The sequence below is a fragment of the Vigna unguiculata genome, chromosome 2 (genome assembly GCF_037176805.1).
Source record: "Vigna unguiculata cultivar grain cowpea cultivar isolate G323 ecotype 2 chromosome 2, ASM3717680v1, whole genome shotgun sequence".
NCBI classification, from domain to species: Eukaryota; Viridiplantae; Streptophyta; class Magnoliopsida; order Fabales; family Fabaceae; genus Vigna; species Vigna unguiculata.
The window spans coordinates 29,898,981-29,926,549 of record NC_140793.1 but is presented as its reverse complement, the minus strand read 5'-3'; the positions used below and the strand labels follow the sequence as shown (position 1 = coordinate 29,926,549).

At 32.7% G+C, this 27,569-nt stretch overlaps 5 protein-coding genes across 6 annotated transcripts; 2 read left to right on the top strand and 3 right to left on the bottom strand.

The window, feature by feature from the left end:
• Positions 1–4,470: 4,470 nt before the first annotated feature.
• Positions 4,471–8,751, top strand: LOC114173532 (subtilisin-like serine-protease S). Of its 2 annotated transcripts, none has more exons than XM_028057997.2 (11): positions 4,471–4,792; positions 4,874–4,968; positions 5,082–5,179; positions 5,312–5,470; positions 5,956–6,067; positions 6,168–6,696; positions 6,777–6,871; positions 6,969–7,211; positions 7,311–7,425; positions 7,675–7,861; positions 8,031–8,751. In XM_028057997.2, the coding sequence occupies exons 1-11, from the start codon at positions 4,697–4,699 to the stop codon at positions 8,591–8,593; spliced, it is 2,292 nt and encodes a 763-aa protein (XP_027913798.2). In that variant the 5' UTR covers positions 4,471–4,696; the 3' UTR covers positions 8,594–8,751. The 2 variants fall into 2 exon arrangements, with proteins under 2 accessions (XP_027913798.2, XP_085523804.1); XM_085667678.1 differs by having other exon boundaries at positions 4,471–4,808.
• A 754-nt stretch (positions 8,752–9,505) lies between these two features.
• LOC114173533 (uncharacterized) lies at positions 9,506–10,861 on the bottom strand. Its single transcript, XM_028057999.2, has 2 exons — positions 10,654–10,861; positions 9,506–10,117 (listed from the first exon to the last, which is right to left on the bottom strand). The coding sequence occupies exon 2, from the start codon at positions 10,099–10,101 to the stop codon at positions 9,676–9,678; it is 426 nt and encodes a 141-aa protein (XP_027913800.1). The 5' UTR covers positions 10,102–10,117; positions 10,654–10,861; the 3' UTR covers positions 9,506–9,675.
• Positions 10,862–16,962: 6,101 nt separating this feature from the next.
• LOC114174144 (putative L-type lectin-domain containing receptor kinase S.5) lies at positions 16,963–20,246 on the top strand. The gene is made up of 2 exons (XM_028058915.2): positions 16,963–18,379; positions 19,185–20,246. The coding sequence occupies exons 1-2, from the start codon at positions 17,113–17,115 to the stop codon at positions 19,997–19,999; spliced, it is 2,082 nt and encodes a 693-aa protein (XP_027914716.1). The 5' UTR covers positions 16,963–17,112; the 3' UTR covers positions 20,000–20,246.
• Positions 20,247–20,323: 77 nt separating this feature from the next.
• On the bottom strand, positions 20,324–21,706 carry LOC114174145 (2-oxoglutarate-dependent dioxygenase DAO-like). Its single transcript, XM_028058916.2, has 3 exons — positions 21,320–21,706; positions 20,890–21,208; positions 20,324–20,780 (listed from the first exon to the last, which is right to left on the bottom strand). Exons 1-3 carry the CDS (start codon positions 21,655–21,657, stop codon positions 20,538–20,540), a joined length of 900 nt encoding a protein of 299 aa, XP_027914717.1. The 5' UTR covers positions 21,658–21,706; the 3' UTR covers positions 20,324–20,537.
• Positions 21,707–24,058: 2,352 nt separating this feature from the next.
• LOC114171345 (2-oxoglutarate-dependent dioxygenase DAO-like) lies at positions 24,059–25,736 on the bottom strand. Its single transcript, XM_028056442.2, has 3 exons — positions 25,320–25,736; positions 24,588–24,903; positions 24,059–24,490 (listed from the first exon to the last, which is right to left on the bottom strand). The coding sequence occupies exons 1-3, from the start codon at positions 25,658–25,660 to the stop codon at positions 24,245–24,247; spliced, it is 903 nt and encodes a 300-aa protein (XP_027912243.2). The 5' UTR covers positions 25,661–25,736; the 3' UTR covers positions 24,059–24,244.
• Positions 25,737–27,569: the final 1,833 nt, after the last annotated feature.

The window sequence follows — 27,569 nt, the reverse complement described above, 5'->3', positions numbered from 1 at the left end:
TTACTTTAAAAATGAGAAATGTTCTAATATAATTTTTAAAATATAGGTTTTTTATTGTGAGTGAAATATTATGTACTGTGGAAAGTCAGTATTACAATATAATATTTGATTTGAATTTGTTATGTATAATTTTTGTTTAAGTATATTTTAAATGTTAAAAGACTAAATTTATGTTATATTGTTAGACCTTGGCGTTATATATAAAGTTATATAATATTAAATTTTTAATACTATCTAATAACCATATTGTCGGTAGTAGTATTTTATTAACATTAATTAACTCTGATTTATATAATAAACTCACTCTGAGAAAAAAAAAAAACTATTAAATTGTAAAACAACTTCTTAATTTATAAATTCAATGGTGAATTCATATTTTGATATTTCTTAAATAAAATACATTCACTTAATTGAAAATAATAATATTTATTTTCATTATTTTATTTTTTTAATTAAAATTCTAATATATATTATTATAGTAGACTTAATTAATCTTTTTGATCTCAATTTTGGTTTAATAATTTAAATAAATATCCTTATTTTTGTTTGTGTCATAGTTTTTTAAAATTTGAGGTACCCATTGCGTTATAAATATGTTAGTGTTGTTTGAAATTTTTATTTTTCATTTTATTTATTTAAAAAAAAATTGTTCACATGTTAAGTATCAGACATGTCATGTGTTATTGTCAAAGTAAGTTCACTTAGCATTATTATTATCACGTGTTAGTATTAGTTCTAACAATTTTATTTTTATGGTTTAATTATGCCTTTGGTTCTCATTTTGGAGTCAAAATCTCAAAATGGTATCCAAATTTTTAAAAGTCTCAAAATGGTACTCTTTTTTGTTGAAACATCTCACGTTTGCCCTTGCCGTTAAGTCAACGTTGATGCTAGAAGGAATGCCACGTGTCAGTTCCTCGATTTTTTGATTTTTTTTTTTGAATTTTTTTTTGAATTTTTTTTTTTATTTTTTGATTTTTTTAAAAAAAATCAAAAAATTGCCACGTGTCAAGCTGTCATCGTGCCACGTGGCAGTGCAGTGACACGTGTCAGTATTCCGCCACGTGTCATTTTGTTAGTCTCAATTTGGTCCCTTTATTTTAATTTGTCTCAATTTAGTCCCAATTTTTGTAAAAATGAGCAATTTTGTCCCTCTCCAAATTGAAATCAAATTTAATTTCTGTATAAATGTACACAAATATTTTCATCAAAATTGATATTTCAAGTAAATATTTTTAACCAAATTAAGTTCATTTAATTAATATTTTACATTGAACTTCATTTAAAATGGTTTAAAAGTTTTTAGTAGAAAATAATGTTAATAGAAAAAAATTCATAAATTACCTAGTTCATGTTACAATAAAACACATATAAATTTAAAAATTTAAAACAATTTTAAGTAAAGTTGAATGTGAAACATAATTTTAACTAAACTTAGCTATGTTAAAAATATATAATAAAAATATCAATTTGAATACAAATATCAAATTTAATAAAAATATTTGTATAACATTTATATAAAATTAAATGTTGTTTCAATTTGAAGGGGGACAAAATTGCTAATTTTACAAAAATTGGGACTAAATTGAGACAAATTAAAATAAATGGACCAAATTGAGACTAACAAAATGACATGTGGCGGAATACTGACACGGGTCACTGTCACTGCCACGTGGCACGATGACAGCTTGACACGTGACAATTTTTTTTGATTTTTTTAAAAAATTCAAAAAAAAAATTAAAAATAAAAAAAAAATTCAAAAAAAATTAATAAAAAAATTCAAAAAATCGAGGAACTGACACGTGGCACTCCCTTTAACAGCGTCAACGTTGACTTAACGGTAAGGGCAAACGTGAGACGTTTCAACAAAAAAGGGGATCATTTTGAGACTTAAAAATTTGGGTACCATTTTGAGATTTTGACTTCAAAATGGGGACCAAAGGCATAATTAAACCTATTTTTATTCAATTCGGTTCCAATATTTTTTAAATGAAAAAATATTATCACTCTTCAAAATGAGATCATTTATATATATATATATATATATATATATATATATATATATATATATATATACACTAAAAAATCTTAATCATATTAATATTCGATTTCTTAATTTTTTTAATAAATTAATTAACATCCATAATAAAATAAATTAAAATAATTAGATATTGACTTACTTTATTTTTATAACAATTGTAATAATAATTAAAATTTAATTTGGGGATATTGAAAATTTAAATTATTGTACATTTATAATAAAAAATAATTTCATAAATATTTAATAAAAAAGTAATTTTAATAAAATTAACAATATAACATTTATATAAATAATAAATTTGGTCATAATTTAAAAAATAACAAAATTATTTCATTTAAAAAAATTAAATTAAATTAAATACAAAACAATAATACTTGATATTGACATTGACACATAGCATTATCATTGTAAAGTGACACAAACAATGTCATATTTCATTAACAATTTTCTTTTATAAATAAATTATAAATCGGATAGACTTGTATTTAACATTGACACAATACAAACGAAAATGATTAATTGAATCAATTTTTGAGATTTTATAGAAAAAAAAACTTATTAATTTTTTAACTAAATTAGTACCAAAAGACTAATTAATTCATTATATTATTATAAAAAATTGTAAAATGAAAGTATTTTATTTAAAGGTTATCATTTTTTTTTCTAGTTTATGTTATATGTATCGTGCATGGGTTCACTCAGGTGGGTGAATATATATATTACCAAATGTCACATATGCATGATCAATCAATTCTATAATTTTCAATCAATCACTTTCTCACATCCATTCATGTTTTCTGCTGTTTCCTTCAAGACTTGGAACTAATGATAATATGGTTGATAAGGAGGAATCTACATTACGTGGAATGATGGATAAAGAAGATGAAAATGATTAAATTAAGTAGAAGAAAAAGGAGAAGAAAAAAAAATAACATAATCAGTATTTAATTTATAAAGTTTAGATTAATTTTTAATGTGTATATGCCCATTTTGCTTTCCGTAATGGTGAACCTATCGTAACATTATTCTCAATCCCTATGCCTTCTAAGAGTTTCTTGCGTGAAGAAGATATTGAACACCCACACGCCATGCTTTTCTTTTTCAAAGATGATCTCAAATTGTGTTTGAAATAATGAACCTATTCATGAGTCAATTTGTTGTGATCCTATTTTCTTCCGAAATTGTATGAAAATTAGTTCAGATAATTTTATGACATCGAATTTTGGTACCAAGATTCAATAACATCCATGATTGTGCTATTTTTCTCTAATGAATGCACTTTTTTGTTTTCTAATGTAAGAGAATCTGATCAGAAGTTGGTAATTAATGTTATGTCTCTATGTAAACTTGTCATGTTAGTTAATTCTTTCTCACAAAAAAAAAAAAAATAGTATCTGAGAGAGACTTGGGCCACAGCACTGAAGCCCAAACTGTATCAACTAAACAAATTTATACTTTTCTAAGGAAAATAGATTTATAATTTTCTTACACATTAATATGGTGAGTAATTAAAATATTAATATGTTGATAATTTTTTTATATATATATATACAAATATTGTTGTAGTCTTTTTTTAACCTAAAATATCTTGTAGTCAAAAGTCAAACACCAACCCTAGCCTCCAAAAATATCGATAACATTTTAAACGAGTTAATGACGCAATCTAATACTAATAAATACTCTCTCATACACGTCAGCATAATAGTTAAATCACTTATTATTGTTACTACAATCACTTTTTTTAATGGAAGCTTGAACTATCCCTTAAAGAAGAAAAGTCATACTCAGACTTGTTAAGACGGATGATAGAACATTTCCACAGTATTTAATACAACAACTATCACTTTAAACTTGGGAGAAAAACGAATAATTAGGTTAAATTCTATTTTTAGTTCCTCTATTTTCTGATCTATAATATTTATAATGGAGAAGTCTTGGATTAAGCTTACACTAACCAAGCTTATTGATTGAAGTCACAGCAATCACCACTCAGCCGCAACAGCAACAACTCACAAATTAAGATTAGCCAACCATGAATGAATTGTGAAAATCATGAATGAATTGTGAAAAGAAAACATGAGGGTGGTTACAACATGCTTGGCGTTGAGCCAATCAGACAAAGACACATTGCATTCATTAACTAAGTTTTTTGTTTCAATGTTATATGTTTCTGTATGGGTGAATGGCATCATAGACTGAGGTTGAGTGTCATATTACGTTGCTTTTAACGGTCTCACAGAAATATGGGAGATTTGCGGTTGCTTTGGCATGTACAAAAAGCAACACGGTCCCTTTTTCTCTCTCTGTCATTGTCATCTCAACCTTTGCCAACCACTAAGAACCTTGTATTCACTACCACTCCACGTTGTCATTTCCTTCCTCCTTTCATTTTTGCTGTTATATATAAACAATCTCATTGTATTTACATGACATGACACACACCTACATTACGTAACAGACACCAATGCTACAACTGCAACAATGATTCTATTTCCACCTCTGATCTAACTCCATCTGGGTTTTCTTTTCTCATATATTTAATAACTCTGAAGTAGTTATCCATTTTATCTGTGTCCCTTTGCCTTCATAGTTCTCATTTCGTCTTTTTGCCTATCACTTTATGGTAATAATATAGTACTTTTAGCCTTGAGAGAATGTCTTCTTCCAGTTATGCTAGAAGCAGAAGTACCTTTTTTTGTCTGTTTCTTGCAGTGTTTGTTGCAAAATCTAGCTTTTGCTTCTCTGCCAAGGTATGGTTTATTTCAAGTATTTTGGTTTAGAGTGTGGTGAGAGCAAATTATGGAATCTAGAATGGCTGTGCGCACTGTCAGGTTTATGTGGTGTACATGGGAAGCAAAACTGGAGAAGACCCAGATGATATTCTGAAGCAGAATCATCAAATGCTTGCAGCTGTTCACAGTGGAAGGTCAGAGTTCAGAATTATGTCATCTTTCTTTTGGAAAGTTCATCCCTTTTTCCATATTTCTTATATGGGTTTTTTCCTTTTTTTCCCTTTCTCTACCCCTTTATCTTTAACAGTATTGAACAGGCCAAAGCTTCTCATGTTTATAGCTATAGACATGGTTTCAGAGGTTTTGCAGCCAAGTTGACTAATGAACAGGCTCACCAAATTTCAAGTTAGTAAAATTCCCCCCATTTTTTTTCTCCTTTTCTTTGCAGATAACACAAATACCACAATGCTCGTTCACTCCTTAGACTTTTATATTTATAGAATATTGTATTTTTTTTTTCTGTTCAAATTTAACCAGAGATGCCAGGAGTGGTATCTGTTTTTCCCAATTCTAAAAGAAAGCTGCATACAACTCATTCATGGGACTTCATGGGACTTTTGAGAAACGAATCAATGGAGATACATGGGTACTCCACAAAAAACCAGGAGAATGTCATCATTGGTTTCATCGATACGGGTGAGTTGTCGTACTCTTACAGTAACCTGAAGCCTTTCCGATAATTTTCATGGCATTCTCTTCACCCACACGTATAACATGCCCCTTTTCTTCAAAGTCCGTGAATATATTTATTAGCCGCTTCATAAGGACTCGCAAACTTTATTTTATTTCTTTAGTGGCAGAAACTATGTATTGTTACTTAACCCCAGTTCTTTTAGGAATAGAAGCTATAGAACAGTGTGATTGAAAATAATGGATTTCACATGACATCATTGTGGTAGTCACATTCTTGCTTACGAAAACTCCTTTAATTAAATAAACCATCTCTGAAGAGTTAAAGTGGGTCCTGAATATGCTTTATTCATTTCCTGTTTCACTGCTTATGCAGAATACAATTGCTTAAAGATGAAATATTGCACTGAAAAATGGTTTACTCAATAATTCTTAGAACTTGTTTTGTTCATAGAGTGAAAGAATCATAATCATTTGCCCCAATTCAACAGGAATTTGGCCTGAATCCCCGAGCTTTAGAGACACCGACATGCCCCCAGTTCCTCGGGGATGGAAGGGTTATTGTCAATTGGGAGAAGCATTCAATGCTTCATCATGCAACAGGTTTCTGGTTGAATCATACCCTCATGCTTTTTTAAGTTTGACTTCGTAGGCATGAGCTCCCAGCTGTGTGATCTTCATTGGTTAATCATTTATGGTTCAGGAAAGTGATAGGAGCAAGATACTATATGAGTGGACATGAAGCAGAAGAAGGGTCAGACAATAAAGTCTCTTTCAGATCTGCAAGAGATAGCTCAGGTCATGGTAGCCACACAGCTTCTACAGCCGCAGGACGCTACGTAGCAAACATGAATTACAAGGGGCTAGCAAATGGAGGAGCAAGAGGAGGTGCCCCTATGGCTAGGATTGCAGTGTACAAAGTGTGTTGGGACTCAGGTTGCTATGATGTGGACTTGTTAGCAGCCTTTGATGATGCCATAAGAGATGGTGTTCACATTATATCTTTGTCTCTGGGTCCTGAAGCCCCCCAAGGTGACTATTTCAGTGATGCTGTATCTGTGGGGTCATTCCATGCTGCTAAACGTGGAGTGCTAGTGGTAGCATCAGTGGGGAATGAAGGAAATCCTGGTTCTGCAACCAACCTTGCACCATGGATCATCACAGTTGGTGCTAGCTCAACAGATAGGGATTTTATCTCTGATATCACACTAGGAAATAGTGTTAACATCACGGTAAAGCTTTATCACTTTGTGTTTTGGTGTATATTTTGTTCACTTGATGGACTTTATTTAGTTCTGTATTATGGAAACAGGGTGAGAGTCTCAGTCTCTTGGGAATGAATGCCTCTACAAGATTGATGGATGCATCTGAAGCCTTTGCAGGGTACTTTACTCCTTATCAATCCAGGTGAAGCACAAGGTACTCAAAAGTGAGAAGAAGCATAATCTCAATGTAAAGAATGGGTTTTAAGTTAAATATTGTCCTCTTTTCTACATTTCTGCAGTTACTGTGTGGATAGTTCCCTAAATAAGACCAAGGCCACAGGGAAGGTTCTTGTGTGTCGACATGCAGAATATTCATCGGAGTCAAAGTTGGAAAAGAGTAGGATTGTGAAAGAGGCAGGTGCTGTTGGGATGATACTCATTGATGAGGCAAATCAAGGTGTTGCCACCCCATTTGTAATACCTTCAGCCATTGTTGGAACGAAAACTGGAGAACTGATTCTATCTTATATCAACAACACACGGTTTGTAGTTTTATATTTGATAGAAATAGAACATACAATTTTCCATATTCTACTACTATTCTTCTTTTCTCTAACTCAGCATCGTATAATGGTAAACAGCATGCCTGTGTCAAGGATTTCCAAAGCAAAGACAGTACTAGGAGTTCAGCCTGCGCCCCGTGTAGCAGCATTTTCTTCTAAAGGTCCAAATGCATTAACCCCAGAAATTTTGAAGGTGATATTAGTTTTATTTGGATACATTTTTTCACAAGCTGAATCAAACTTTTTCTCAAGTTAAAATCAAGTTAAGTACTTTGAGTTTTGGAAAAGTTAAATCAGACATCTTTTAAAAAAAAACTAAAGTGGATGTCATTTACTTAAGATGTTCGATTCATTTTACTATTGCATGATATATTTGTCACTTAATTCATTGAATGACTTTGTATTTTAACTTAATCCTTAATGATTTCTTGCTGTATTGTAGCCGGATGTTACAGCTCCTGGATTGAACATCCTTGCAGCATGGTCTCCAACTGCTGCTGGAATGAAGTTCAATATTTTATCAGGAACTTCTATGGCTTGTCCTCATGTAACTGGAATTGCAACTCTGGTCAAAGCTGTGCATCCTTCATGGTCTCCTTCTGCTATAAAATCTGCGATCATGACAACTGGTATTACAGTAGTATTATCTGGTTTTCACATCTGTCATGTGTTTTCTCTTCACTTTTCTTAACAAACACTAAAATTAAACTTCTTATCAGATAAATTTTTTTCACCTAATGCCTTAATATAGATACTGAGCATAACCACACTAAACTAATATTTAAGTTCATTATGCAGCAACAATTCTGGATAAGCACCACCAACACATTAGAGCGGATCCTGACAAAAGAAGGGCTAATGCATTTGATTTTGGGTCAGGCTTTGTGAATCCTACCAGAGTTTTGGATCCAGGTCTTGTCTATGATTCACATTCAAATGATTTCGTTGCATTCCTATGTTCACTTGGTTATGATGAGAGATCACTCCGCCTTGTCACAAGAGACAACAGCACATGTGAAAGGGCATTCAAAACCCCATCAGAACTCAATTATCCATCTATTGCAGTCCCCAATCTAGAAGACACTTTTTCAGTAACCCGAGTTGTGACTAATGTTGGAAAAGCAAGAAGTATATATAGATCTGTAGTACTGTCACCTGCGGGAATTAATGTTACTGTTGTGCCAAATCGATTAGTGTTCACAAGTGTAGGACAGAAAATCAAGTTCAGTGTAAATTTTAAAGTGGCTGCTCCCTCAAAAGGCTATGCATTTGGTTTCTTGTTATGGAAAAACAGAATATCACAGGTCACAAGTCCTTTAGTTGTCCGGGTTGCACCACCAAGTCTTGGGTTGGTTAGATAACAGTGCTTGTAATTATGTATATAATAAGCTTAGGAGCTTTACAGTCATTACCAGTCTTGGTCAAATGCAAATGCAATCAAAATTATCAGTTTTAAGCATTTCTTGTAGTTATAGGCTTGATGCAGCCAGCAATAATAAACACACAATTGAATAGATGATATCTTAAGGCCCTGATCATACTCTCTCAGATTCATTATCATTATTTGTCGAGTTATCATTTGTCATTACTACGAGATTCTAAGAGCACTGGCTAAGCAAAAGTTTGCTGGTCCTCTTTTATTCCATTGATTTATCCCACTGAAATAGGATGCTGAGAAAGTGTGATCGTTTTTCTTATATTTTATTTCTAAATACTTATCACACATTCAAAATGAAACTATTATTTTAAAGGCAAATTAGCTCATAGTTTTTGATGTGTGGAGTGTTAATAGATATTTACAAGTTGTACCCTCCCCATGTATCAAGTGAAGGAAAACAAACATAAAATGTAAAACAAAACTTAAATTTGGGTGCTATTAATAATAGAATACAATTGCATCCTGTGACGTAGACATGAAAAAAGTTAAATTTAGCTAAGTGGGAGTGCATTTGTGTCAGACAAGACTTACTACCATGTTGGTATATGATGTATTCTTTCAAATTTTAAATTTTAAAACACATAATTTTATCTAAAAACCATAAAATTAAAATTGATATAAATATTAAACTTTAACTCATTAAAAATAAAATAATAATGATGTGATAGAATATGCATATTCACATGAATGGTAGTGCATGTCTATTGAGACATTTATTTTTCATAGACAATTTAAAAGCATTTCATAATTCATAAGAAGAAACCATAGGATTTCATTCCAGTATATGCAGTGAACCAGAAATATACAAACAATCTCATATACAGAAAACCAGAAATATATAAACAATTCACTATGATTAAAGATAAAATTATTAGAGTATTCTACTGCCAGTTAGACAATAAGATTTTGAAATAAACTTTATAATATGATAATTATCCATCGAAATTCTAGAGCTAGACAAAAGGAGCCAACAATTTTTACTTAGCATTACACAGTAGCATACACCTAAGACTGCATAGATGGATCAACAAGACCTTCCATCACAACAAGCTGATCCAGCAAAGCAATTTTTTCCTCTTCAAGGGATTTTACTTCATCTTCAACCTCTTTTAATTCTTCCCCCAATGCAAAGCTCTCATCTTCAAGTAGTAAATACTTCCGCCTCAACGCACGATACTCATTTCCAGCTGCAGAGGAGTCAGGCAATGAATCTGAATTAGAACCTTCTTGTCTCTGAAAAGTTGGAGAAACTTCAGTTATCAGTGGTCTCTTGGAACCCTTCTGTGTCGATTTTAAAGACAGAGATGTCTGCCCATCTTCCTTGACATCATTCCCTTTCAACTGAAATAAAGTCTTCTGGGTTGTGTTTTTCTTCTTCCTTGGTTTATTATTCATGATCTCTTCTGACAAAGGAATTCTTGGATCTTGCATTTATCGCTCAAAATCACTGTGGAATAAAAATTAAAAGTAAAAACCATAATTCATGGAGAATAAGAACAAAAAGAATGATTTAAAGCGAAATAGATTAATCAACAGTGTAAAATACTAAAAAATCAATTCTACATCAAAATAAAACTCAGAAATAGATTCATCAACAGTGTAAGATACTAAAAAATCAATTGTACATCAAAACAAAACTCAGTTATAATATAAGAAATTACTGACTTTTCCAGTCAAATGTCTCTCAACACGCATAAAGTTTAATGAATTGGAATGAAACAAACAAAAAATGCATGTTTATTAGTTGTTTCTCCATGACCAGACTTTTTGCAACTCGTCCAATTCATAAAAAAAAAAAATTGCGCCTAGTGAATGTACAAGTACCCAGTATGAAGAAAATAAATAAATAATTGGATTAAAAAAATCAAAATCCCTTCTCTCAGAGCCCACATACGAGATCCAATCCTGATTAAAAGAATACCACAAACAAAAATTGGGGGCGATTACAGAGGACGGGAGATAGAGGGAAACAGAAAGACAAACCTTGGAAGGGTGATTGAGTAAGGTGTTCTCTTATAAATATTGATTTGGGAACGAAGACGATGGAAACGAGATCTTCAAAGTTTAAGAGACAAACCCAATTAGGGTTTGAAATGCAGAGGAATGAATGTTGGAGACATGGTTGGTCACCCAGAGGATATCCTTATGCTTTTTTCTGTGCTTTACTGGTATTTTTTGGCACGGAATAATATAAAAGTAGTTATTTTATTTGTTCTTTTATATTTAAATTTAAGATATATATATATATATATATATATATATATATATTTATATTTATATTTATCTTTTATAAGTTAAAATAAACCGTTATTTAAAAAATATACAGTAAAATATTAAAAACAATCTTCTATTGATAAGAATAAAATATACATATCGATCCGTTCCCAAAAACAATCTTCTATTGATATTAATGAAGATAAAATATACAGTAAAATATTAAAATAAACCGTTACGGAGCAGTTACAGTCACTTCACACGTTCCTTAAAGAAAGTAAACTTTTTTAATTGTATTTTTGTTATATATTTTGGAATAAGTCACTCTTTTAAAAGAAAAAAGTGGAAACAATAAAAATTAAGGTGTTACAAATAAGTAAATAAGTAAAATATATCTAATTTTTTTTGGAAAATAGTTATTTATTTTTATTATTAAATACTACTGTACAGGCGCGCACATTTTTTAAATATGAATATAATATGTTAGTAGGTGATAATAGTGTAATGTTATCAAGTTAATATATAAAATAAATTTATATTTATTAAATATAAAGTGAAATGAATAGTGAAATTAATTATTGATGTTGATGAATAAAAAAAGAAAAAAAAAGATAAACAGTTTTATAGAAAATAGGTAAAAAGAACCGTTAATTTTAAAAAGTTTAATAAATAATTATATTGTAAAGGGTAGAATCGACATTATGAAATGTGGACACAAAAGAGGGAATCCTCTTTATATATGGTTATAGATTAAAAGTTTGAGTTAGTGTTGTATCTTCATCAACTAAAGTACTTTATGTTAAATTATTTTTTCATAATAAAATAAACAATATATAACATTTTTTCATGAATTTTCATTTAATATTAAAAAAAAATTAAAAGTATATTTATTCTTAATTTATTTAAGATTGTTGGATAGAGCATTTACCACTAGGCCAAAATCTATATTGTTGCATGTGACATTAATCGTATCGTTGCAAAGATCAAGTGAATCGACTCACAATAGAATCATGGCCGCTTGGACTGATATGCTCTTAAGAAAAAGTAGTTGTGGCATGAATAATAACTATAACTTTTGTCGTTGGGGTAAACGCTCGATCCAACATTGATTACATAATATTTTGATTTGAAAATCTAATATTAAATTATTTAACCCATTTTGAAAATAACCTCTATACAAATTGCATAATTGGCCAATAACATGTCATTTATTGAAAGAATACTCTAATTTGTTTTCCATAACTATATAGGACTATGTGTAAATGGTGTTCTGAATGAGAGAAGAGTTATTTCCTTTCTTCACTTCACATTTGTCAATAAAGATGTGCACTATAATAAGAACTAATCAAATAATAATGCATTCTATTATTGTATCTAATATGCTCTAAAGTTGCTAAAAACACATCTTAAATCATCTCTATCAACCCTCCTTATCTGTTTCACCGAACTAATTGAAATTTAAGTGAAAGATACAAATATACAAAATAAAAATAATCAATATTATCTGTAATTTTGAAGATAAGTATTACACAACTTTCTTTTTGAAACATTTATCTCTTAATGTAACTACAATAACATCTCATTTAATAGCATAAAATTATCAAACAAAACATAATATAAATGATAATCAATAAGCATACGAATACTAGCATGTAACTATCATATTAGAGTCACCTATATAAGGTATACATAATACAAATTATCACATGACTAAACTGAAGAAACTAGATTTTTTCAAAAGAATTATTTCCTAAAGATTCTCAAATGCAAGTTATATCAATGCATCACCCTCCTCCTTATTGGTCCAACTGCTACATACTTATATGCTCACATGATCTGCAAACAAAGAAGAGAAGACAAAACAACATCATAGAGAAAGAGTAAATTAATATGCAATAAAGTTTTATTTGTCCAAAAGAATACAATTATCAATCATACTTAGTCAATTATACCAATCATTAATGAATATTATCCTATTACATACAAAAACTTATATATAACTTAATTATCCATATACATGCATTGATATCGGATTTTAGCAAGTTGTGCACTTATGGTGGTCTCTATTGCTCTGCAGAGTCATTGCTTATGGGTGTGGTAGATCTTGAGACAAAATTTAGGGAGTGGCAAAATAAAGGATTAAGTATATTTTTAATCTCTAAACCTTGACGTCCAAATTGAAATTTGTCACCGTCTAAAATTTTAATACATTTTAATCCACAAACTTTATAAATGAATGAATATAATCCTTTTAACTATTGTATTAAAAAAATTTATGTATCGAACGTTTTCCTAGCAGATATTAAAGTTGAGACGTGTTAGACAATATAAACAATTCAAATGATAGCATGAAACACATTTGACACTTTAAAAAACTTAAAAAAAAAATTAACGTAATTAAGTTAAAATGATTATATCAATTCATATTTTAAATTTAGGGACAAAAATGTATTAAAGTTTTTGATGTGTCAATCGCATTTTCTAGCATATATTAAAGCTTAAATATGTTAGACACTATAAAGAATTCAAATGATAACATGAAAAACATTTGACACTTCAAAAAAATTTACGTAATTAGGTTAAAAGGATTATATCCATTCATTTTTTAAATTTTGGGACAAAAATATATTAAAATTTTGGACATAGACGAATTCTAATTTTATATTAAAACTTCAAGACTAAAAACATATTAAAATACAAGATAAATACATAAAAGTTTTGAAAATAAAATACATTAAAATTAAAAAGAAATTATATGTGTATGTGTGTGTCTATAAGACAAAAAATGGAGGGGGAGTCGTGGCCCCCTATCATTACATAAAGGTCCGCCATTTCTACCACACATAAGGTTAGTCCGTTAACATCTTTGGTCAAGGTAAAATTCCTAAACTAGGACCTTCCACTCCTCTCACAACATACTCCATCGTTATCTACTTGAAAATTGAATGGTTATTAAAGCTTCAAGATAACTTCCAAAACTGAATTCATATATCAATGCATACACTACTTCAAATCACTACTAATCTGCTTTGGATTAGTATCGGCCATTCTCAAATAACCTTCACACATAAACCATTTCTTAAGCAATAATCAAGATTTGTATAAATACACCAAAATGAACACAAGAAATGACTACTATACTATGATGTATTCGCTCAATGAAATAATCCATTCGTTTAATGAGCAACGCCTATAAGTCCACTCGCCCAGTGACCAGATGGCTCGCCCAACGAGTAAATTACTGGAGCTCACAAAGATAAATTCTTTCCAAAGTTGTCAAACGACCACTAAGTTAATAAACTCTCTAACTTTGGAGTCACCCAACGAGTATATTCTTGACCAGTAACCATCAAGACAAAGGCTCTGACTTTGAGTTCGTCCAATGAGTATATTCTCGCTCAGCGACCACCAAGCCAGTGATTTTCTGACTTTGAGTTCGCCCAACGAGTCTCGACCAACGAGTATGCATAACCTAATTTTGCATAATTATGCCAATCTAGTACAATCCAATAGTTATCCAAGATACTAAAAAACATACCAATTTCAATTACACCACAAACATCCATATTGTTACCTCTCCATTGAACACCAAACCTAAACAACTTTCAAGGTAAAAAAAATTAAACATAATCTCAATTCCACATATCAGATATCATTCCACAACTTAAACATGCATGCAAAACACAGTGTAATCATACAAATTTAAAATTTCAAAGCTACTACAAGTCAAAAAGAAATACTATAATTTGTCTCTTTTACATGTGAGACAACTCAGGGAGTACTAAACTCCCTTAAAGCTAGCAGGATGTATAACATATTCCTAGAAAAAACACAAACACGATTAGGACATACCATAAGGACCACTGATCGACAGAGTTTTGAAAAGGTAATTTAAACCCCACATGCAAACTAGATCAACTCACATGCACAAGGAAGAACAACTGATCAGGAAAAAAGAGCAGAACATCAACTTATTTTATTAAAGGAATTGATTAGACAGAAGTGAAGAGCCCGTCACAAGAATCACCTTAACGGTCTCCAATATTCAAACAGATGAACAAAGGATGAGAAAACCTAGAGAGAAGCGAGAAAGCTCTAGAAAAGATTTTTAGAGAGATGATGTGTTTCTAAACAATGAAACACATTTACAAAATTTGTATTTATACTTTAACTTTTTAATATTAAAATAATCGAGTATCACTATTTTAAAAGTATTATCAATCTAATTTTTCTAAGCCTTTACAACTACCATCTTTATTGAAAATGACTATTATATAACATTTATTATTTTATAACTAGTAAAGATAATATTTTATAACTATTAAAAAAATATTGTATAACTATTATTTAATTGAGATAATATTTAGTTATATAATCATAACTATTTTCTTCAATTTCAAAAGATATATATATATATATATTATTGTATTTTTATACTTTACAATTTTAGATTAGTGTCATAAATTTCTTAAAATTATGGGAAAAAATATTTTAGTTAAAACTTAAAAGGTAGAGATAAAACATGAACTTTCTTTCTCATCTTTAGAGAGGTGATATGGTGTTTTATTGAGATTTATTTTATCAAATTTAGTCGTATAAAAAGAGAAACAGACACAAGTAAAAACTTATCCTGCATTCTGAATAACACATTTTTGGAGGTTTTCTTCGTTTTTCAATGTGAGTTTTGATGGCGATGACAATTGCAAGAGCCATTTCAAGATATAATGATAGTGTCGATGCAATTGTTCTCCTTACCATAAAAATTGTGGTTTCAGAATAGTCTTAACCAAATCTTATGGTTGGTACCAAATATTTGTACCAAAATGAGAAGGAAGCTCTTTAGCTGGAAAAGGATAGGATGATGCTTCAAAAAGTCAAGTTCATAAATTCAATAATTGATCGAGAAGAGATTTACTTACAAAATTTTGTAAAACTTAAAAAAAAATAATAATAATGAGATGATTGAACAAAAGACTTCATTAAATACTCTCCTCTAATATGAATGTATATTTATAGATTTTTAAATTCTTGAATAAAAATTAAGAATAAATGATTGGAGACTTTACAACATTAAGGAATATCTAGTTACAAAAGCATCTTAAAAAAAATCTCAAAATCAAGTGGTAATAATATATTTCCTAAAATTTCGGAGTCTGAGTACTGCAATAACAACTACATAGTTTATTTTTATTTAAAAATTTACGTGCTGTAAAATTTAATTAATACTAAGTATAGCTTTAAAATTCGTTGAAGTCCTCCATTTATTATACTAATTAAATATTCTCTATTAATGGCCAAGCCATTGCCAATTGTGCCCTGTGACGCGTCATCGCATTGGACCAATGAGATAATTAATCCAAGAAATCATCGTTAAGAGTATGAAATTCGGAAATAGAATCCAACACCTTATTATACTTATATACAACAAATACTTTTTTTTAACTATTTCACTTTTTTTTTTGTTTAAAATCCCTTAAATGGTGAAATCTGTTTAAAAATAAAAGCGTGAATAGACAACCTGATTTCATTAAAAAATATATGTAGTTTTGTTCAAAAGCGAAATAAAAACAAAAGCAAAAGATTAGATAAATATAAATAAACGTATTAAAGTGTGAACGGTCCATTAAAGATTAAATTATGAGCAAGTTGCGCCACAGGCAATAATAAAATGAAATTAATTCTAAAAGCTTATCACGAATTGCGAACTGTATTAGGTTAGACCACATGCTGAAAGGACAAAGACCACGTGCAATGCAAATACAATAATACGATATATTAATTAAATCAAACGTTGTTTCAAATCAGATGCCTCTTTTTGACGATAAAGCAATTTTTGTTCAAAAGAGAAGAGAAAAGAAGAGTTAAAGAGAAACACAGGGTGGCACTAGTTTAGATTGTGTTTATCAAATCTGTCATGAAAAATCTAAACACTTACTTTTAATTTCTCAGCTAATTGATTTAATAATAAATTTTATTTAAATATTTACATACAACAAACAGTGTATTTCTATTATTTATATATGTATTTACCGAGTATCATTTGTGAATATTATAATGTTTCAGCGTAGAAACAAAAAACACGTAGTTGAAGTAAGAAACTTCATGGAAAACAAAGCTAAGAGCCATTCAAAACTTGTAAAGCACAACGTCACGATTCCAGCCTCAGTTTCCTCCAGCAGAGAAAAAAACATTACTTAAACCAAATTTAACAAACAAACACATCTCTTCATGATTCCCCTCCAATGCAACAACATGGGTGGTTACTCCGCCGCCATCGCCGTCATCACCACCATCCTCTTCCTGTTCCCGCCGCCGACTTCCCAGGCCCAGATTCTCAAAACAGAAGCTCACGTTTTCGGTCCCTTCAACCAATCCTACTTCAACACGTTCCAGGTGTTGCCCAGCGCCGCCATCAACCTTGAAGCTCTCCAAGTAACACCAGACAGCACCGGCAACGTGTCCCTGACCAACCGCTCCGGCAGAATCTTCTACGGCACCCCCTTCACTCTCTGGAACGACCGAGATAGCCTCGACGGAAATCTCGTCTCTTTCAACACTTCCTTTCTGATAAACGTGTACCGTCCCAAAAACGAAACTCCCGGCGAGGGCATCACCTTCCTAATCGCGCCTTCTGCCTCCGGCCCCCCTCTTAACAGCTACGGCCAGTTTCTCGGCCTCACCAACGTCTCCAACGACGGCAACCGCACCAACCAAATCCTTGCCGTCGAACTTGACACCGTGAAGCAGGACTTCGACCCCGACGACAACCACCTCGGCCTGGACATTAACGGCGTGAGGTCCAACGTCACTGTGTCTCTCACTCCCTTGGGGTTCGAGATCGTGCCCAACGTCACGCGCTTCCACGTTCTGTGGGTGGAGTATGACGGTGGCCGGAAGGTGATCGACGTGTACATCGCGGTGCAGCCTGATAAGGATGCGCCCATAGTGCCGAAACCGGCTAAGCCGGTTCTGAGTTCAGCTCTCGATCTGAAACAAGTGGTGAACAGGGTTTCTTATTTTGGGTTCTCTGCTTCGACCGGTGACAACGTTGAACTGAACTGCGTGCTGAGGTGGAACATTTCTATTGAAGTTTTTCCCCAAAAAAATGGTATCGGAAATGCGTTGAAGATTGGGTTGGGTGTTGGAGTGCCTGTGGTGGTTCTTCTTCTAGCGGGTGTCGTAGGGTGGGTTTATTGGTTGAGGAGAAAACAGAGAGAAAGTGAGACTCAGATTCTGGGAACTCTCAAGAGTTTACCCGGAACTCCCAGAGAGTTTAGGTATCAAGAATTGAAGAAAGCCACTAATAATTTCGATGAGAAGCACAAGCTTGGACAAGGTGGATACGGCGTCGTGTACAGAGGAATACTTCCGAAGGAGAAGTTGGAAGTAGCCGTCAAAATGTTCTCCAGAGATAAGATGAAAAGCACCGATGATTTCTTGTCTGAACTCACCATCATCAATCGCCTTCGTCACAAAAACCTTGTTCGCTTACTGGGTCAGTTAGTTTAATTATTTTTTCGTTATTATAGTTTCTTTAGATTGATTCAATTATCACTTCCATGAACATAAATTCCAGTTATTACCATTAGGATTTAGGATCTAGATCCGACAGTGGTTCTGTCCAGATCATCATGGTAGGAGCAAAGCAATAATTGCTAACATTCTGTCTGACACGTCTTCGCTGACAACGTTGACCAGCTATGGTGACAGTTGTTGGCGTCCCAACCTAATTCACTCCATCGTTGTGCATTCATGCATTCAACGTGCTTGCAAAAAAGCCCAAGAACACCACTCGAAAAGTTTCCTCTACTTGAGGGTATTTTTGTTGTAGTGTTAAATATGGTTCGGGTCATTCCTTTTATTTTCGATAGCGACCTTAATTGTTATACCTTCTGTCCCTAGTCAACATTAACAGCTCTGAGTTGAGTGATGTTCTTTCTCTGTCCTTTGGTCCCATCCAAAGATCATGATTCATTGAAGGTTTCTTCACCCTACCCAAAAGTGCCCCCTTAATTTTCATTTCTTCTGTAACAAACCTAATCTTATTCCAAGGTCAACTGAAATTTACTATCTTATATAACTCAAGCGGAAGTCATAAAAAATTAACCACCCAGCCGGCCTAAATTCTTTTATACTAAGATAACAGCGCAAGTCATTATCCAAATCGTTTACCTTTTCTTACAAGCATTGCCAACTAACGTAACATAAATCAAACAAGACTCTGTCTTGTCGTCTTTTTATAATTCATGTAATGTTCTGTATAAGCATCTGACTCTAAATTTAATGTAAAAAAAATGCAGGGTGGTGTCACAGAAATGGGGTGTTGCTGTTGGTGTACGATTACATGCCTAATGGAAGCTTGGACAACCACATTTTCTGTGAGGCAGGGAGCAACACTACACCACTAAGTTGGCCTTTGAGGTACAAGATCATAGCAGGGGTGGCTTCTGCATTGAACTACCTGCACAACGAGTATGATCAGAAAGTGGTTCACAGAGACCTTAAGGCCAGCAACATCATGCTGGACTCAGAGTTCAATGCTCGTTTAGGTGACTTTGGGTTGGCTCGTGCATTGGAGAATGATAAAACATCGTATGCAGAGTTGGAAGGAGTGCATGGCACCATGGGGTACATTGCACCTGAGTGCTTCCACACTGGGAGGGCCACAAGAGAATCTGATGTTTATGGGTTTGGAGCAGTGGTCCTTGAGGTGGTGTGTGGGCAAAGGCCATGGACCAAGAACGAGGGGTATGAGTGCTTGGTGGATTGGGTATGGCACCTGCATCGTGAGCAAAGGATACTTGATGCAGTGGATCCAAGACTTGGGAATGGTTGTGTGGCTGAAGAGGCAGAGAGGGTTCTGAAACTAGGACTAGCATGCTCTCACCCCATTGCCAGTGAAAGACCAAAGATGCAAACAATTGTTCAGATCATATCTGGTTCAGTGCCTGTGCCTCATGTTCCACCTTTCAAACCAGCTTTTGTGTGGCCAGCCATGGATCTATCAAGCCTTGCAAGTGACCTCACACAAACCACAACAACCGAGTACACACCCATGAACAGTACCACACATTCTACTCATGTTGATTTCTCAGATAGTGGCTCTCTTGTCTAAAACACCATATATGCATGCATTCCAATTCCATCCACTCCTTGAAGACATCCTTTTTACCTTGTTTTTTCGTGATCTGTATGTTGGTCAGCCCTTCCACTTAGTTAGCTTTTCCTCCTGAAGGAAGCAAAATTTCCTCAGACTTTTCCTTTCTTTAATCTTGATTTGATTTGATTTTTCAGTGATCAAGTATAGATTCTCTTGTAATTTCTAATTTTGAATGGAAAGGAATGAAATCAGGGTTTGTAAATTTTGGTGAAATAATACATATTCTGTATGTTCTTTTCTTTTTCATTCTGATACTTAAACCTCACGTACTGCTAAACATAAGCAAAAACTCACCAAATTATTATTGTACAACAACATTCACACAAAGTCAAGAATCAATATTCATAAACACCACGTATCAGTTGGTCTACTGAATACATATCATGGAATTAAGTTTTTTGTTTTCCACTTTATTCAATGGAAATATTTATCATTTTGATATTTAAATCACGACTCTTTTTATTTCCTTAATCCTAGTTCCAAATTCCAATGACTAGGCCAATCGGAACAGTTCTAGGGCTTCCTTGGGAATATTCTTACTAACTCTGAGATTCCTATAATCTTCATAAACAAAAGGTTGATACAAACGGGGGTGATCATGGTTCACCAATTCCTCTGGGGCCTCAACATTCCTGTTCTTGGGTGCTACCATTAACGTAGCAATTGAAAAACGTTTGTTCCCTTCCTTGCATTGCACTCGATGTGTCAAATTGCAAAACCTTCCATTGCTCCACACCTGCATATATGCATACAATTATTTCCAACAATTTTTGCAATATACAACAAAAATTTTCTTTTGTGCAAGTGAAGGTTCAGAGTTTAATTGCTGATTTGTGTATACTTACACGAGCAATGTCTCCAAGATTGATAAGAAAAGTCCCAGGGAAAGGAGGGATTGGCACAAAGGAGGAAGAAGAGTCCATCACTTCAAGACCACCAACATTTTCATCATCTTTAAGAACATTTAGGAAGCCTGAATCTGTGTGTATTCGAACTCCAGGTGACCCTACTGTTTCTGGCGTGAAGTTATATTTGTTAAATCTAAACTCGTAGAGCCAGTCCTCGAAATCAGCACCTTCAACTACGCCAAGAGATTCAGCCATCTTTTGTCCTATTTTTACTGCCACACCTTGAGTAGCTTGCCCATATGCCTCCATTATTTGCCTAGGAGGAGCAACATATTATCAACAATACTTCATACTTTACAAGACTCTCAAACAGAAATTAGGTACTAAATAATTCCAAGAAAGAGAGAGATGAAGAAATTAACCAAACCTTTGTTGAGGTGAGACATGAAGCTGAGAACAGAAATTGTTCATAGATTGTGATGAAGATATGTCATAGATTCCTATGGCCTCGTATAAGGGGCTGAGTGGAGTTGGTCCGACGTAACCACCACCACCAATGGCTTCTGTGTTGCGTTTCTTGGCCTCGAGAGGAAGGTGGTGCAGAGCTTGAACCACGTTCTTCATGTCAGCCATTAGGGTTGCAGGAACAGAGTGGTTAATGATCCTGAAAGAACCCCATCTTTCACATGCTTCTCTTAGCTTCTTTAACTCCCCTTCCTCACAAAGCTTCTCCATATCAATCACTACTGGGAACTTCTCCTCCATCTCTTCTTCTATCTCTACAGGTAGGGACAACACTTGCACACTACATATATATATATAACAAGCTAATAAATTCACATCTTTATATAGATATTTTTAGTTAAGCTTTTTTGTACTACTTTTCTTCTTCTTATATTTCATATTTTTCATGCTAATTATTATGTTATTTAGATGTCACTATCTTTTTGCTTTCTTTCTGGGCCATATGTGCATATGCATTGTTTGCTATTAATTGCAGGCTACTGTGAAGGTAATTTCAGTCCCGTGTTTGTCTTTTCCTTTATTCTTTCTAGATGTCTATTATAAAAGAGAAATATAAGATAGATGAAAATAAATATATGACAATTGAAGTGAAAATCACAATAAACATGTATTAAAAAAAAATCTTCTAAACATTCTTTTCATCTAAACATATATGAGAAAAGAAAGGAAGTGGACACTCTTCCGAATTCTCAATGTAAATAGTAAAGAAGTATAATTTAGAAATTAAAGTGGAAATAAATTTATTTGTGTAAAAAAAATTAAATGGATTTATTTTGGGAAAAAATCCCATAAATATAGACATTTATTCTTACATGATGAATTCAAAACTTGGTATTTGATGAATCCTAGTACAATTATTTTGGGCTTCTGGCTAATCTACCTAGTCACAATGATGTATTGTGTTGTGCACAGTTTGGTGCAATTTGACAAAAGAGTATGGTAGCAAAATTAATTTCAAATAACGAAAGCCATGTGTATACGTTATCGATGTATAAGATGAAACAAATTTTGAAATTCCAACTAGGCCGAACAAAATATCCGTATCTAATCAATCATGAAGAAATTCAAACGAAATTAGAGTATATAATCGGATTCGATCAGATATACAAATAAGATAAATAAAATAAATAAATTTGGTTGGATTCAGATAACGATTTAAAATTTTATTAATACTTGATTAAATTTGAAGTTATATTTTAATATATATATATATATATATATATATATATATATATATATATATATAAATTTGTAAACATATTTTAGGTTTTATATTTTATTTTTAATATAATATTATTTGGTTAAAATTTAATAGTAAGTTATATATAATCATAATCTATTATAATAATCATCATTAAAATTATACATATTATTTTCTTTATTTAAAATTTTAATATAAATAGTCAAATATAAATTTTAAAATAATATATTTAGATTATACTAGATTAATGAGATCTTCATATAATTACCTCAAATTCCAACCACAGCCTATCCCTCCTCTATGATTAGCATGCTAAAAGAGAAATATTCCTTTTTTCACTCTTCACACAAACTTGAAAAATAATCCCTTCTGTCTTCCAATATCTACATCAATTTCTTATTTAAATTACACAACAACGTCAACATAGAAAACCTTGTTTGTCAAAATAAAAACATCGTCGTTTTTTTATGCTACTTTCCTACCAAACCTTGTCATCAAAGTTTTATTTCTCTTTCTCTCCTCTCCCTTTTCTAATCACAGTTTTATTTCTCTTTCTCTACTTTCCCTTTTTCTAATCACATCTACCTCAAGAAGAATGGCTTTAGTGTGTGTTTAGTTGAGCGTTCGTCGGAGGATTGATTCCAGTTAAAATTTTTTGATGCAGAAGTAAGAATTAGTTGCTTCTTAATCAATATAAATTTTTTACCCTTTAATTGATTTTAGAAATCAAACACATACTGATTTTGCGTCAGAAAATCAATTCTACATCAATTTGACGCATAACCAAACACGCACTTAATTAGTCCGATGGTACCAACTTTCATACATATGTGTCAGTTTGGTACTCGTTTTTAAAAAAGTATCAATTAAGTTCCAACTTTTGAAAAGATGTTTGAATTGAGTCACTTTCAGAAAGAAATTGTTAACACTGTTAACTGTATTGATATTTAAAATGATTTACAAAATTAATGATTGATATTTATATTAAAATTTAGTGGTAAAAGTCATGAATAAAGTTAATAACCTTAATAATTTTTTTATTAAATGGATCTGATTGAACCACTTCTTCAAAAGGACAATGATATGTTGACTACTAAATTTTGATAATTTTCTCTTACAACATGAGGTGACATCTCTTAAGTAATTTTAGAATATTGAGAATGAGAAAATAAAAAAAGGAAAAACTGCTTAGAAAATGACACATAAGGTTGTAAGAAAAAGTTGTCAAAATTTAGTAGTCAAACAATCATTTTTTTTTCAAAAATTAGGATTCGATTGATACCTTTTTAAAATCGGATAGCAAAATGACACATAAATAAAAGTGGATATCATTGCAACTAATTAAAAAAAAAATAACTATTTATATTCCATCTCCTATCAGAGTAAAATTGTTAAAACTCTCACATCACGTTAAATTTCAGCTTAAAATAAAGAACAAGGTTTGAAACAAATAATCACAGACTCCTCAAAAATTATATTGAGTTATTAGGAATAACTTTCTTTAAATATGAGCATTTTCCACGGCTGACAAACAGATACATAGTAATATTATTTTATCAGATAAATTTTGACAATTTTCTCAATTTCTAAACCATGTTGTCTTCAAACAAATCATAGTTCCTATGACTAGGCCAAGCGTAACAACTCCAAGGCTTCACCAGTGTGCATCTTGTTGCTAACTCGGAGCTTCCTATAATCTTCATAAATAAAAGGTCGATATAAACGAGGATGATCATGATCCAGCAGTTCCTCTGGGGCCTCAACATTCCTATTCCTTGGTGCCAACATAAATGTAGCAATTGAAAAACGTTTGCTGGCTTCCTTGCATTGCACACGGTGTATCAAATTGCAAAACCTTCCATTGCTCCACACCTGCATATATGTGCATACAATGCATGCTCAAGTTCATGACTACTGTCATAATAAGGCTCATACTTTAGTTTCTGTTCGGTTGATGTTATTAACTTACACGAGCAATGTCTCCAAGATTGACTAAGAGCGTCCCAGGGAAAGGAGGGACTGCCACAAATGAAGCAGAAGCGTTGAACACTTCGAGGCCACCAACATTTTCATCATCTTGAAGAATGGTTAAGAAGCCTGAATCTGTGTGTATCTGAACTCCACTGGACCCTACTGCTTCAGGGGTGAAGTTGTATTTGTTGATTCTGAACTGGCATGGCCAGTCTTTGAAATCATCAACCACTACTCCTAATGATTCAGCCATCTTTTCTCCTATCTTCACTGCCAAACCATGAATTGCTTCCCCATATCTCTTCACGATTTCCCTGTCAAAATCAATACTGCCAATGTGAAAATGTCCCTACCAAAGAAAACAAAATGTAGTGGAATTTTGAAGATGTAAATTTCATCTTGTCGACGAATCTCGTAAGATTGAGTTAGATTTAAAGTTTATGACACAAATTTGAGTTTATTCTACCAAAAATTTATTGTTCGTTGAATTTATTACGTCATTCATTATAGATAAGACTGTGAGAGCCTTTTAAAGTCTAGTTTTTAAGAATTTGTTGAATGGAGTTTCATTAATTCAATATTTATGACAGCTACAATTATAGAATTTATTAAGATACATCATAAGACCATTAATTGTTTTCATGACTACATGGTGAATTCAAAATATTGCCAATCAAATCTAAAGCAGTGAATGATAAAGAAAAGAAAGGAGAAGTGAAAGAAAAGTAACCTCTGTTGGGAAGAGGCATGGAGTTGAGAGCAGAAATTGTGCATAGCTTGTGAAGAACCCAAATCATAGAGACTAAGGGCCTCATAGAAAGGGTTGACAGCACTTGGTGCCATGTAACCACTGCCTGCAATGACTTCTGTGTTGCGTTTCTTGATCTCCATGGGAAGATCAAGCAGAGCTTCATTCACCTTCTTCATCTCAGCCATTAGGGTTGCAGGAATAGAGTGGTTGATGATCCTGAAACAACCCCATCTTTCACATGCCTCTCTTAGCTTCTTGCACTCCTCTTCCTCACAATCAATTTTCTCCATATCAATCACTGGAATATTGCTCTCTTCCATTTTACTGTTCCTGTTAACTGTTCTCTGTTCCTGTGGAGATCACAAGGCTGAAGAAACAAGAGATGTATACTCTAACATGTGTTCACTGTAATGATGGCTATTTATATATACATATTTAAAATACATTTATTGTGGGAAAAAATCTTCTTCTTTTTTATATTTCATCTATTAAATTCATCAATGTTAATACTTTGTTTAATAGGTAACTGTTCTTTTTTTTATTTCTGTCTTAGGTGAGGTCACTGTCTTTATTCAGTGCTTTTAAGGCAATTGCAGAAATTGGGGAAACATGCGGGTAGCATCTTTCCTTTTTTTCGGATATTTGTAATCCCAATTACATACATGTGCTAGTAAATAATTTAGGATTTTCGTTAGGATGTCAACGATGATGTAAAGATAAACTATAGGCGCAGGGATGGCAAAAAATTTTGTACCCACGAATATCCGCGGATAAAACTTGCAACGAGTAGGACATGGATATTAAAAATGGATACCCGTTACTCGCGGGTATGGGTATTTTTGATACCCGCATGTTAATGGGGCGGGTACGGGTATCATAGTATCCGTATCCGTGGATACCCGTACCCGCTAAACTTTACCTTATATATATTAGTAAACAACATTATGAGTCTTCATCCAATAATGGTAGTCAGATTCTTATCCCACAAATGAGTAAATTACTTGCATATACTGTGGAGGTATTGATATGTCTCTAAGATTAGTTATTGTTGGGTATTGGGCTCCCTTCCTATGTGGAGAAAAGGCCCAAAATTTGAGAAGCCCATGTCTCACTTAAACCTAGTGGAGAGGAGGCTATAAAATAAAGAGAGAGGCAGAACAATAGAGTGAGAATACACTGAAAGCCCTAACACATAGAGGGAGAGGTAGAGGGAAAATTTTGTTCACGTTTTTCATAGAGCTGTCGCAGTAAATTCGGCGCTGCGGATTCGTTCACCCTTGGATCGGGCTGAAATTTTTACAGCAGGTTCGGAACTCATTGCTCTTCATTCTGACCGGTCGGATCTTTGATACGAGGTCTGAGTTGGGAGATATTAATTTCGCACTGCAGCAGTGATTTGTAGAGGTTTTCCTCTCTTGTTCTTCTCTATTTGAAAGCTTTGTTGCTTTGTTATTTGGTTGGGTGTTGGCACTAATTTGTGCTATTGATTAAGACTCTTTTGTACTCTTGTTGATCATAGTGAAGCTATTTCTTTGGTCTGGACGACTCGTGGTTTTTACCCTTGATTTGAGGGGTTTTTCACGTTAAAAATCTTGGTGCCTTTATTTGTGCTTTTGTTGATTTATTATTGCTGCTCTTTGATTATTGCTCCTCATAGATTCTTGCAAGTTAGGGGAAATTATATCCGCTGCATTCTCTGGTATATTGTTTGTTGTTGTTTTCCCCATCAGTTATGGACCAACATGAAAGGTAATGAAATTAACACTTTTACTTAGATATTTTAATTAAGTGATTGTTAGAAATTTGTACTGAACTTCTTATGTTTTAAGGCTCTTCTAGATTAAAATTGGACAACATGAAACTTTATACAATGTTGCAAGAGGTAGACATTGATGAAGTTAGTAATTTCTTTAATATTTTATTCAAAAATAAACTACAATATAAATTGGTAGTGGTTTTTCATTTGTTTGTTTTTAAGAATCAATAGGAGAAAAGGGACTTGTTGATCTAAGCACTAATTATGGTTAAATATTTATTTTTTAAAATATTTTTGTAAATACCCGCGGATATCCGTGAATACCCGCGGATATGAAAAAAATAGACGGGTACCCGCATAACGGATACCCGACGGATATGGGTATGGGTACAGGACAAATATTTATCCAGCGGGTAGGGTACGGGCAGTGGCGGAACTTGGACAAAAATTTTAGGGGCGCCAAATTAAATTTG

What these genes read in the sequence shown, in the direction of transcription:
- LOC114174145 (XM_028058916.2), bottom strand. Translation starts at nt 21,657, where the DNA reads ATGGAGGAGAAGTTCCCAGTAGTGATTGATATGGAGAAGCTTTGTGAG. An exon ending in CATGTCTCACCTCAACAAAG is followed by an intron (nt 21,209 to 21,319) that starts GTTTGGTTAATT and finishes TGCTCCTCCTAG; the next exon opens with GCAAATAATGGAGGCATATG. An exon ending in ATCTTGGAGACATTGCTCGT is followed by an intron (nt 20,781 to 20,889) that starts GTAAGTATACAC and finishes GCATATATGCAG; the next exon opens with GTGTGGAGCAATGGAAGGTT.
- LOC114173532 (XM_028057997.2), top strand. Translation starts at nt 4,697, where the DNA reads ATGTCTTCTTCCAGTTATGCTAGAAGCAGAAGTACCTTTTTTTGTCTG. An exon ending in GCTTTTGCTTCTCTGCCAAG is followed by an intron (nt 4,793 to 4,873) that starts GTATGGTTTATT and finishes GCGCACTGTCAG; the next exon opens with GTTTATGTGGTGTACATGGG. An exon ending in TCTTATATCAACAACACACG is followed by an intron (nt 7,212 to 7,310) that starts GTTTGTAGTTTT and finishes AATGGTAAACAG; the next exon opens with CATGCCTGTGTCAAGGATTT.
- LOC114174144 (XM_028058915.2), top strand. Translation starts at nt 17,113, where the DNA reads ATGATTCCCCTCCAATGCAACAACATGGGTGGTTACTCCGCCGCCATC. An exon ending in AAACCTTGTTCGCTTACTGG is followed by an intron (nt 18,380 to 19,184) that starts GTCAGTTAGTTT and finishes AAAAAAATGCAG; the next exon opens with GGTGGTGTCACAGAAATGGG.
- LOC114173533 (XM_028057999.2), bottom strand. Translation starts at nt 10,101, where the DNA reads ATGCAAGATCCAAGAATTCCTTTGTCAGAAGAGATCATGAATAATAAA.
- LOC114171345 (XM_028056442.2), bottom strand. Translation starts at nt 25,660, where the DNA reads ATGGAAGAGAGCAATATTCCAGTGATTGATATGGAGAAAATTGATTGT. An exon ending in CATGCCTCTTCCCAACAGAG is followed by an intron (nt 24,904 to 25,319) that starts GTTACTTTTCTT and finishes TGATTTTGACAG; the next exon opens with GGAAATCGTGAAGAGATATG. An exon ending in ATCTTGGAGACATTGCTCGT is followed by an intron (nt 24,491 to 24,587) that starts GTAAGTTAATAA and finishes ACATATATGCAG; the next exon opens with GTGTGGAGCAATGGAAGGTT.